General features: G+C 45.7%; 1 protein-coding gene and 1 non-coding gene across 6 annotated transcripts in view; both read right to left on the bottom strand.

The window, feature by feature from the left end:
• The window catches only part of Ntaq1 (N-terminal glutamine amidase 1), a 51615-nt gene that overhangs the window by 34208 nt on the left and 4877 nt on the right, over positions 1–12530 (bottom strand). For 2 of the 5 annotated variants that reach the window (XM_032915720.1, XM_032915728.1), the window contains exons 2-5: positions 8184–8283; positions 6380–6430; positions 3457–3605; positions 2384–2508 (exon numbers count right to left, since the gene is read on the bottom strand). In XM_032915720.1, coding sequence (XP_032771611.1) covers positions 2384–2508; positions 3457–3605; positions 6380–6430; positions 8184–8283 — 425 coding nt within the window. Of the gene's footprint in view, positions 1–493; positions 850–2383; positions 2509–3456; positions 3606–6379; positions 6431–8175; positions 8284–12530 lie in introns of those variants that run through there. The other 3 variants (XM_032915751.1, XM_032915744.1, XM_032915737.1) reach the window with 3 other exon arrangements.
• On the bottom strand, positions 10191–10317 carry LOC116890610. Its single transcript, XR_004386761.1, has one exon. It is a non-coding gene; the product is annotated as a small nucleolar RNA SNORA11 (small nucleolar RNA).

The raw sequence follows: 12530 nt of genomic DNA, 5'->3' as shown, positions 1-12530 counted from the left end.
TAAGTAAAATAAAAGAGTGCCCTCACTTATAAGTCTAAAATAATAAAAGGGAGGAGCTGGAGAGATGGCCCAGCGGTTAAGAGCACTTGTTCTTGCAGAGGACCCAGGTTTAAGTCCCAACACTGAGATGGTCACTCACAACTCTAGTTTCAAGACAGCCACTGTCTCCATTTGATCTTCTCAGCACCATGTGGTGTACACACACACACATGCAAACAAAACATCCATATGTATAAAATAAAAACATCTAAAAATAAAATTTAAAAAATAAAAGGGAAGGGGGAAAACAGTATAATTATATTTTAATTTTAAAAAAATTAAGAATATCTAAAATTTTAAAATAAACAACAAAAAAATCTTTGGTTTGTTTGTTTTTGTTTTCCAAGACAGGGTTTCTTTGAGTCTAGCCCTGGCTGTCCTGGAACTTGATTTGTTGGACAACCTGGCCTCGAACTCAGAGATCTTCCTGCCTTTGCCTCCCAAGTGCTGAGATTAAAGGCTTGTGCCACTACAGCCTAGCTAACAATTTTTTTTTTAAAGAAAATAAAATATTTTTAAAATGTTTTTATTTATCAAGAGTTTCATATGATGTATTTTGGCCATATTCTTTCTCTTCCTACAACTCCTCCAAAATCGCCCCCAGAAAACAATATTCTTGAGAGACAGTGCGGATTGTTTATGTGTGTGTATGGGGGGTTGTGCTTCGTTCACATAGGTGGAAAACAGAGATGGACATCGGTGTCCTCCTTGGTAGCTCCCCACCCATGTTTTAAGAGAAGGTTTCTCATAGAACCTGGGCTTCACTGGTCCAACTAATGTGGCCAACTTCAGGGATCCACCCCTCCTGTGCTAGGATTAAAGATGCCACCACACTTGCCTTCTGTGTGGGCACTGAAGATCCAAACTCAGCTGGGCAGTACTGGCACACACCTTTAACCCCAGGTCTGTGAGTTCAAGGTCAACCTGGTCTATGGAGTGAGTTCCAAGACAGCCAGGGCTATAGAGAAAATCTCTGCTCCAGGAGACAGGGGTATGGGGGGAGTGTAGATTCAAATCGGGTCCTCACGCTTGTTCGGCAGGCATTTGACCAATCTAGCCATCTTCCCAGCTCGCATTACAGATTACGTTTATATGTGCAGAAGCTAGCTAAAGCTTAGCATGGCACCTAGAGCTACCGGCTGATAAGGCCACGTGTGCTATGACCTACTGTGCACTGAGCTGTAAAGAAAAGGACCAAGTCCTGATAAGACCGTGTGCTAATTATCTACCGAGTTCCAGGCTGCAGGAATCCACATCTACACAGGAAATGGGTCCCCCGGAAGGCACTAGGTGCCCAGGCTAGCCCCCGGGTACCCAGTCACCTCCCCCCACCACCCCAAGGCACTAGGTGCCCAGGTTAGCCCCAGGGTACCCAGTCACCTTTTCCTAACACAGCTCTCATGGTTGTCATGGGAAAGCTAGGGTGAGACAAGAGGAAGCAATTACAGTTTTTGTTGTGGTTTCTTTCATTATCTTCTTGCTGAGACTTGAGAACCCTCGTTAAGAGTCCATGCCCTTCAAATACGTTAGCTGTTTTATGCTTTCTTCCCTAAAGAGCTACTGATGGCCTTGCCCTGTTTCTGAAGAATCCTGCATAGCCTGCAGGCCATTTTCCTGCAGACCACATTAGCCATGTGATGGGATGATCTCACCCATAACTAGAATGGTGTGAACAATTTACAGTCACAGACAATGTCTCGAAAGCCTATGAGTACGGAGCAACAGTAAACAGGGGGAACAGCCTGCTCTGTTAACTCTCAGGGCGTCCTCAACTGGACTACTGCCGAGACGCACAGAAAGGAAGTGTCATGAACACAGGTTTATTACAGGGTCACTAAAATGACACCTCACACACTGGGAGGATGCACCGGGGATTTCTTTTACCAGTGAATAAAACCCCAGCACGGCCATGTGCTACTGATCCCAGTAGGACACACCGGTGTGTAAACATCCCAGCACACATTTACAACAACAAGCAGTTGGCTGCTGCCATGGCTTCTGTTCCTCTGTCCGGACTCTCCCCAAGAAGGCTTTTGCCTTCCAGTCCTGCTCTCTGTGCCTCAACTGCTGAATCCAGGAGGTACAGAGGATGGGTACCCTCATTTATCCTCACCACTCGGGGAGCTTCTCCAAAGACAGCTAGACAGGCAGAGGTGGCTCATGCCCTTAGTGCCAGCACTCAGGAGGCAGAGGAAAGAGGATTTCTGTGAGTTAGAGGCCAGCCAGTCTGGTCTAGAGAGCAAGCTCCAAGACAGCCAAGGCTACTCAGAGAAACCCTGTCTCAAAACTAAACAAGCCCGACTAAGAGAGACACAGATCTGAGCAATGAGCAGGCAGAGCTCACCTCCAGTTTCAATGCAGGGGTACTCTGGAGGGGGCTCTCTCCAGTTCCCACTCGAGTCCTTCATGTGAGACCGGTCAGAAGCAAAGTTCTTCAAGTAGGAGTCAGCACGAACCACTCTGAATTTCCTGCGGGTAAATCAACACACGCTTCTATCAGGGAGTCATCGCTGCTGGCAATCCAACTCATTGCTAACTGGACTCTGTTCTATGAGATACACAAGGCTACTCCTGAGTTTCCACACCGATATGAATGCATGCACATGTGCGTGGCTAGTACAAGCGGAAGGGAATGACTGAAACCCCAAGCTGTGGAAATACAGACAGCAAATCACCCAGTTGTTCTTATTTACACATAAGGGGTCCAGCATTCTAGTAACACTGCACAGAAGGGGCAAAGGGTAGGACTTTTGCTGTTGCCTTGCAACTTTCTTGATTTTGACAACATTGGCCATGCTGACACTCCAGCAACAAGAGAAAAACCCTCAACACATCTGGAAGAAAATGTTGAGCTCATCACACTTTTTTCTTTCTTTTTTTTTTCAGAGCTGGGGACAGAACCCAGGGCCTTGATAGGCAAGTGCTCTACCACTGAGCTAAATCCCCAACCCACACTTTTTTCTTAACACGTGCCTCTGTGTGTGTGTGTGTGTGTGTGTGTGTGTGTGTGTGTGTGTGTGTGTGTGTGTGTGTGTGTGTTTATGGTCAAAGGTAATCTATAGATATCAGTTCTTTCTTTCCACCCTGTGGATCTCAGAGATGGAACCTGGGTCTTCAAGCTTGGCTGGTCCTCACCACACTGATATTTATAATGCCACCAACCCTTTGAACGACGAGGAACCTTTAAAGCTTTAAGATGCTCTTAAGCTCTTGCACAACAGGCACACCAATAATGCAGAAAGAGAAGGGTGGAGACAGAGGAGAAGGGAGAGGAAGCGCAGAGGGGGAGGGGAGAAGAGAGGAAAAGACTGAGAAAAGGAAAGGGAGGGAGAGGAGGAGGGAGGCAGAGAGGGGACTTCTGTGTAATCACCAAGTCTTACTTCAGAAAATCAGTAGCTTGGTACTGAATTTCCTCACCTCCTAAACTGTGGATGAATGTCATCATCAGACTTAAGGGCATCTTCTATGTAAATGTCGAAAGGGCAGGGAAATGGCAAAATAGTATCAAGGTCATAAATGAAGCTCTGTCCTTCCCTTGACACATGAAGCAGAACGACATGATAATCCTAGGAATAATAATCACTGAGGTTAACCCAGTTAGTGCAGGACGGTCCATCCCAACATCACGGTCAGCACACAGCAGCACATTAGCAGGGAAGCAGCCGTCGGGCTAACATCCCCTCCTTGTAACTCTTAAGCTAAATGAGAGGAAACACAAAGCCACAACTCTGAAAAGTGGCCAGTGACTGGGACACGGCTAAACAATCAATGTGTGACACACTGTTCCGTGACACCCCATGTTCTATAGTTGAACAGAAAAACTGATTGTAGGACATAGATGTATTTTGTATTATATTTCAAAGTTTGAGCATGTAAAGATCAAAATGTGCATTAAGAAGCATATACTTATTCACATGCATGAATGCAAAAGAAGGCTTCAAAGATATCTTCTACACTTCGGATCTTCACTACCCATTCACACCCACCCCCAGAAAAACAAGAACAAAACCCTTGTATTGAAGGCTTACTTATCAGGGTGGCAATAGAGAGGCAGGGAAAGCTTCAAGTGGTGAAGCCAGAATGGGTGTGGTGACACACACTTTAATCCTGACACTCAAGAGGGAGAGGCAGGTGGGTCCCTGTGAGTCCAAGGCCAGCCTGAGGTACATGCAGAGTTCCAGGCCACTCAGAACTACATACTGAGACCTTAAAAACAAAAACACAGTGAAGCCTAGTGAGAAGTGTCCTGGTCACTGAGGGTGTATCCTTGAAGGAGACAGGAGCCCAGCCCTTTCCTCTTCGTCCTCTCCTTGGCCATACAACAAACAGCTCTGCCCCACCACGTGTTTGTCCCTCAGTACAGGCACAAATGCAGAGCCAAGCAGTCATGGACTGAAACCCAAAATGAGCACAAAATAACCTCTCCTCACCGTGATTCGTCCCCTGTACCACTTACAGCGACAGGAAATGAGTGGCCCTCCAAACTGCTAAGTAGGGGCTTCCCGAGGTGAGGGCAAGGAAGAACATGACTTTCCAATTTGTATTACTTTTCTAATTTAAAAAAAAAAATTAAACCAAAAAAGGAAAAGAAAAAACAAACAAAGCAGCCAACCTTTCATGTGCTTGGGAAGGATCATCTCAAGGGAGAAGGATAAAGACAGTTCTCACAGCCCTGCTGGTTACAGAATGGAGGCTACCTCTTACTCTCCAGATACAAGGCACTGCCAGCACCAGCTGATGGCAAGGAGGACATAGGACTCTCAAGGGACAGGTATGCAGGCTGGTGCCTCAAACCCAGGAGAAAATGTTGCAGGAGAAAACGCACCAGAACACCCGTTGAGCGTACAAGTGTGCTAACAGCACCTGGGGTTTCCTCGGCGTGTCTCAGCGTGCTAACGCTTTCCCTGATGAGATGAAGAGATAATCAACACAGGGGCCACTGTGTGCCCAGTGCTCCCTGCAGCTCCAGCTCCAACTGAGGAAAGTAGAAATGGATCTATCAATCAAGTGCACTCCCTCCCTCCAGATGAGTTATCAGCCCCACTTCCTCCTGGCCTGCTGACCAGTTCTCCTCCACCACAGCACCGGTCACATTTACCTACGACTTAGTGAAGAATAGAAGATCTTGAGTCAGGGATGACTCAGCAGGAAAAGGGACCAGCCACAGAAGCCTGACAGTTCAACTCCACCTCCAGAAACTCACGTCAAAAGCCTATGGACGTGGTGTTGAACATCTACCTGCAGTCCCAGCACTCCTGCGGCCAAGTGAAAGGTGCAGACAGGCCTGTAAGGTCACAGGCCAACGAACCCAGAGCCTCCAGCACAGCAACAGAAACAAAAGAAATTCCCTCCACAGAGCAGGCGAGAAGCAGCACTACAAAGCTTCATTCTCACCTCTGTGTGCACCTGCTACACATGCTCGCACACAGGCCACAAACAAATGATAAATATTCAGAAAAATACTAGGCTGGGTGTGGTAGAGACACAGAGACACAGAGAGAGAACAAGAGCAGGCAAGCACACTGAGGCCTAGATAAACTAACACAGCAATTTATACTTTTAATCAGTCTCCAGATACGTCAAACACCAACCAGGCTATATATAAAAAGCTCCTAATGCTACCTGGGAAACCACAAATTTTTCTTACATTGGACATTTATAAAAATTACTAAAAGCCAGACATCATCTCTAAATCCAGCACTTGGGAGATGGGACAGGAGAATTGGAAGGTTCAGGCCAAACAAAAGTACACAGAAAGACCCTGCCTCAGATTCCCTGTGTAATTCTGTACTCGTCGACATTTCTCAACTCCACATACAAACAACCTAAGTGAGCAAATGTTTATCTTGGCTCATGGTTTCAGACTACCATCAACCAACCCTACAGGTTAGGCATAATGAGGGGAGTGACTGTCCATGGCAACAGGAATGGGAGGCAATTGCTCCTCACATGACAACAGACTGGGAGGAAGAGAAAGAGAGAACATGGGTCATAACAAGTAGGTAGAACCTTCAGGGTCCAGCGCCAGTAACACACTTCTAGTAGCTAGGCCTCAGGTCTCAAGGGTTCCAATCCCACCAAACAGCACTCCCAGCTAGGGGACAGGAATTCAAACACTGCAGCCTGTAGAGGACATTTCATACACAAACCACTATAGATCTCAAAAGAAAAATTTAGAAGAACATACGTCCACAATAACATCCTTTCTCAGGAGATCCCTGTATTAACAATTGTCATAGCCTTTCTCTAGTGTCCCTTCAATTCTGCTTTACGACAGCACAATGGTCACTCAGAGGCCACACAGAACAATGCATCAGAGATGCTTGGGTGGCCATCTTACCCAGATCACAGGTCCGTTCTCAGGTCTTGCCTGCTGTTTCCAAATAGGTACCTACAAAATATAGGACATCCGTGAGTTCCTTCAGATCCTGGTCGGTCCTCTAAAGCAGTACACTGATGAGCAATAAACTATTCAGAAGTGGACATCCGTGAGTTCCTTCATATCCTGGTCGGTCCTCTAGAGCAGTACACTGATGAGCAATAAACTATTCAGAAGTGGACAGTACTTGCTGCTCTTGCAGAGGACCCAGGATTTGTTCCCAGCATCCACATGGCAGCTTACAAACATCTGTAGCTCGAGTTCCAAGGAATCCAACCCCTTCTTCTGGATTCTGTAGGCACAGTGCACACAGGGTACACAGACACATAGGTAGGCAAACACCCATACCTGTAGTCTCCCCAACCCTCCCCCCGAAAAAAACCAATCAAGCATGCTTGCACACACCTTTAAACCCAACAGTCAAGAGCAGAGGCAGCTGGTTCTCTGTGAATTTGAAACCAGCCTGGTCTACAGTAAGTTCCAGGCCAGCCGAGACTACACAGTGAGACCCTATCTCAGAAACAATAATTAAGTTAACTAAATTAAATTTAAAAATCAAAAATGTTGGGTCTGGAGAGATGGCTCAGTGGTCAAGCTGCTCTTCCAGAAGACCCAGGTTCAATTCCCAGGACCCACATGGCGGCTCACAACTGTCTGTAATTCTAGTTTCAGAGGATCTGACACCCTCACACAGACATGCATGCAGTCAAAACACCAATGCACATGAAATAAAAATAAATAAATCTTTTTTAAAAAAATCAAAGTGTTTACGTTTCTAAGCAATTAACATCAACGTGAAGGGATGATGTCCCAATCCTAAGTGTTAGCGTCCTTCAGGAGAGAAGACTGCAGTGCCCTCCAGAGAGCAGGAAGGCCTAGACTAGGAGACAGAAGGCCAGGCAGGGTCAAGTCCTGCCTTCCTGTTCAGTTATCCTGAGACCTCTCTGCATCTTTCCTTCTTCATATTTTTTTGTTTTGTTTTTCGAGACAGGGTTTTTTTCTGTGTAGCCCAGGCTATCCTGGAACTCACTCTGTAGACCAGGCTGGCCTCAAACTCAGAGATATGCCTGCCCCTGCCTCCCAAATGTTTCAGCCACTGTTACCTGGCTTCCTTCTTTGCCTTTTTTTATGTAGAGAAAGTTAGCAGACATGGCAGTATGAGGCTGCAGTCCCAGCCTTGGCTACATAATGAGTGTGAGGTTGAATGCTGAGGTAACATGAGCTCTGTCTCTAGAAACAGAAGTCATTAAAATAAACCTGGCCTATTTCATAGGACTTTTATTAACCCCAAAGATGGCACAAAGGGCTGCATCTAACGATTCACGAAAGTTTACTACAGCTCTATTTAAACTACAGAGACAAACCTTTACTTCAAATCTGAGTCAGGCGGCTCTAATAACACAATTTTTAAAAAGCTCTAAGCCATACATGCAGCGTGCCTATAATCCCAGTTCTCAGAAGGGCGCCTCAGTCTGTGGCCAGTCTGGTCTACACAGTGAGTTTCAGGTCAGCCAAGGTCTACACTATGAGGCACTGTCTCAAAAAGGAAGGAGGGGAGGGAATGTAATCTGCATAAATACACCATCACACAGTTTGTCACCTAGAGTAAGGGACTAAATACTTCTAAAGTGAATCTAAATGAAAATAAATGTTTGAAAGGTTGCTGCTCCAAAGTGTATGTTAGAACAGCACAGTGTCTGCGTTGTACTTGGCTTCTCAGGTCCCCCTGAACCTCACCTCATTCCGTCATCACTTACCAACTTACCATCTTCTTCTCATTCGATATGAAGACAGCGTAGCACTCCTCCAACAGATACTGGTTGTGTGTTTTGATGTATTCACAGAGCTTCCAAATGTTTTCCTCACTGAAACAAAATGATTGCTTAATCAATATAATTACAAGTGAACAGCTGTCTTTTGGATTTAAACAAAAGATGGGTGAGGATATAACTAGAGAAGACCGTAACCGCCTCATCTGACAGCTGGTTAACAGGTGGCTTTGGCACAGCCAACAGCTGCTAGCCCACCTGTACTGGGTGCACACGTGCAGAGGGCCCTTTCCTACCCCAGGAGGCTGACTGAGGCCAGTAAAAACTATGTCAGGACTCCAGAAGCTGAGAAACTCTGGAATCCCAACTCAATCACCACCAGGCAAAGCAGCTATGCAATTCCTTCCTGGCTTCTCCAAACCCTGCTTTTCTCCTCTGTAAAATTCAATCTTACGCCACACTGTCACCTTCCTCAAATCCCAGTACTTGGGAGACAGATCTCTTCCAATTCAAAGCCAGATGGGGCCACATAGTAAGGACCTGTTTCAAAAATAAATAGGGCTGGAGAATTGGCTTGGTGATTGATTAAGCATGCCTACTGCTCTTCTAGTTTGATTCTTAGCACCACATCGCAGCTTACAACTGCCTGTAACTCCAGCTTCAGGGGCATCTGACATACTCACAAGCACGAACTCACATACACACTCACATACATATATGAAATTAAAATAAACCGAAAACATTTCCATTTTAAAAAATAAAAAAATCATTTTAAAAGTCCTTTTAGGAGCTGGACAGTGTTGGCACACGTCTTTAATCCCAGCACTCCAGAGGCAGAGGCAGAGGCAGAGGCAGAGGCAGAGACAGGCAGATCTCTGGGTTTGAGGCCAGCCTGGTCTACAGACTGAGTTCCGGGACAGCCAGAGCTTAAAGAAAAAAAAAAGGTGGAAACCGAAATTCATCTTCCTATGCTCTGCTCTATCCCAGCCAAATCTCTCCCTCTGTGACAGGCCATTAGCTACGTGACATAGTCAGAACCTGCTTAAGCAATGCTCAGGGTATCACACTGAGCCTCCTTCCCAAGCACAGGCAAGCACAGGCACTCCTCCTAGCTGACTTCACGGCTCAGCCTCTGGGTCCCTATCTGTATGTAATGAATCACATACACCTCTGCTCAGAATAAGCCTCATGAGCGCTCTGCTGGCCCTATCACTCAGTGTTAGAGCCAATTTCTAGTCATCCACACCTCAGTACCTGAGAAAGACAGGAACAGCATGCAGGAAATTTATGAAATTATAGTAAACAAAAAGTATTACAGAAATGTGCTTTTTCTTTTTTAAAAACTATTTATGCATTCATTTTATGTATACGATTACACTGTAGCTGTCTGCAGACACACCAGCAGAGGACATTAGATCCCATTACAGATGGTTGTGAGCCACCATGTGGTTGCTAGGAATTGAAGCAGCCAGTGCTGCCAACGGCAGAGCTATCTATCTCTCCAGCCCTGAAATACGCTTTTTCGATTACATTTAGAGAGAAAGGGAAACACACAGAGAGACAGAGACAGAGAGACAGACAGACAGACAGAGAGAGAGAGACAGACACAGAGATTTTTGCATGTCACAGTGCATGTGTGGAAGTCAGAGAACAACTTTTCAGGGAGTGGGTCCCAGAGATTGAACTCAAGTCTTCCGGTTTGCTGGCTGGTAACTTTAGTCCCCCTTACCCCACCTACACTTTTAAGAAAGATTCAGGGAGGGCAAAATAGCTCAGAGGGTAAAGGCCAAGCCTGAGACCTGCATGCACTCCTGGGTATCCAGGAGGAGAAGAGAGAACCAACTCAGGTCCAGTCGTCATTCCTCAGACCACCCATGGACACTCACTCATGGACCAGCTATGCTCTAGACATCGCCCTCCAGCCAAATGCTGGAACACTTCCCCCATACCAAGTCCTGTCCCACTGGTTTCGCCTGGAAGCTACGTGGATGAATAGGGGAGACAGATGTAGGGGATCCAGTCACAGAGAGGAAACTGCTTGTGCCCCTCATAACAATGGTCCCAGATTCTTCTTGGGTGTGTTGTAAACAGAGAAGCCACTCTTTAGGCCCCCCGCTCTGAGCACACCCCATAAAATGTTTATCCGAGTTCTGAGAAGACATGTGTTGGTCTGGTCTACAGGAATTCTGAACTTAACCAGGAGCATCTTCAAGGGCATGAGATACACATCACAGCTAAGTGCTTAGATAATGAATTAATGCCTACAGACGGACAGAGGCATAGAGGCAAAGCACCAATTATCCCAGGGGGTCCATTAAAGGTGCATAAAGACAGCAGAGGAGGGGTCATTAGTTCAGAGAGATGGGGAAACAGCTTAGGTACAGGCTAGCAGTTTCTCCTTTTTGCCTTGTCCCCATCTCCATCCTGAAGGTGGTTTGGAGTGAAGGCACCGTTCAAGAGTCTACAAACAGCATTAGCAGGCAGAACTCATGATATGGCTTGAATATACACTGCCCGATATTTCTCAAATTTCTGTGAATGTTACATAGGGAAAAAAATAAAATGTGGCAGTAGTGGTGATACACACCTTTAATCCCAGCACTCAGGAGGAAGAGGCAGGTGGAGCTCTGAGTTTGAGATCAGTCTAGTCTACAGATAGAATTTTATGACAGCCAGGGCTACACAGAGAAACCCTGTCTCCAGAAAATAAATAAATAAAAACTAAATAAAAATAAAAAATGAGGGCTGGAGAGATGGCTCAGTGGTTAAGAGCACTGGCTGTTCTTCCAGAGGTCCTGAGTTCAATTCCCAGCAACCACATGATGGCCCACAACCATCTGTAATGGGATCCGATGCCCTCTTCTGGTGTGTCTGAAGACAGATATAGTGTACTCATAAATAAAATAAATAAATAAATCTTTAAAAAAATAATAAAATTAAATTAAAAATGAAGCTAAAGGTTCCTTTTTTAAAAAGATTCATTTATTTATTTTATATGAGTACACTATAGCCATCCACGGACAAAAAAGGAAATTGGATCCCCATTACAGATGGTTGTGAGCCACCATGTGGTTGCTGGGAATTGAACTCAGGACCTCTGGAAGAACAGCCAGTGCTCTTAACCCCTGAGCCATCTCTCCAACCCTAAAAGTTCCTTTTTCACTAACTTTTTTTGAGACAGGATCTAACTGTGTAGCTCTGGCTGGCTTGTTGCCACATAGCCCACTATGTAGACTAGACTAGCCTCAAACTCAGAGATCCTCCTGCCTCTGCCTCCAGAGTGCTAAGATTAAAAGCATATGCCACCAAACTCAGTCATTAATTATATTCCATAACACAACTAATACAAAGTTGAGGAATCTCATGAAATTTTTGTTGTTTCGTTTTGAGACAGGATCTGGCCTAGAACTTGCTGTGGAACGGAGGCCTGTCTCTAACTTGAGGTTATCGTCCTGGCCTCTGCCAGAGGGAGCTGGGATGGCAGCCAGTGTTCTAAACAGCTTAGCCATCTCTCTAGCCCTGCCTTTCCATGAAATGTTTGATGTTAAGGGGGTTGGGGGTGAGGTCCTTACATTTGGAAATGCTGGGAGCTACAGTAGGAATAGAAAGTACTCTGCATTTGCCCAGGCCCTGGAATCTACTTAACTATTAAATGGAAAATAAAACAGGGAGTGGTGATGATAACATCTCCAGGATGTCAGTTGATCTTATCCCTAGCAAAAGGGCTAAGAAAGCAACAAAGAGCTGAGACTGCAGCCCGCCTTACCCAAGAGCTGAATCTGGAGAAGCAGACACAGTGAAGCACCTAGCCCAGGGCAATGTGAAATGCAATGTAACGTTCTGGGGGCGGGGTGTGTGTGGGAAGTCCTCAATGACAATGCTACACAAACTCAAGACCCTTTGGGGTTCAATACTTAAGCACTGGGATAGGGATGGGGAGGAAAACCTGCAAAACCACACAGTCCCACACATCTTAGCTACCATTCTCATCATTAAGTAGGATCTGGAAAGAACAGTAACATCTAACAGAATACAGACTGCAGAAGCAGCATTTATTTCAAGACAGAAGAACTGGGAGAAACAATGCAGTTAGGTGTGCCTACGGACAAGCCAATCACAGCAGGACAAGGTCTAGAGACCTGTTTGTCACAGCTGGGGGGTGGGGTGGGGGCCTGGTAACAGCATCTATCTCACACAGGACAAAAATGCTATAAAACACACTAAAAGAAGAATTGATACTCAAAATGCCAACAAGTCAAGGCTAGGAACCCTGCAAAAGGGAAGAGAATGAAGTTGTAAGGACGCAGGCCTGGGAAAAACAAACCGGCTAGTCTGTGATGCTC

This window comes from Rattus rattus, chromosome 1 (genome assembly GCF_011064425.1).
Source record: "Rattus rattus isolate New Zealand chromosome 1, Rrattus_CSIRO_v1, whole genome shotgun sequence".
Lineage (NCBI taxonomy): Eukaryota > Metazoa > Chordata > Mammalia > Rodentia > Muridae > Rattus > Rattus rattus.
Note: the sequence above shows the minus strand (reverse complement) of the source record. Positions and strands in the feature narration are given on the sequence as shown.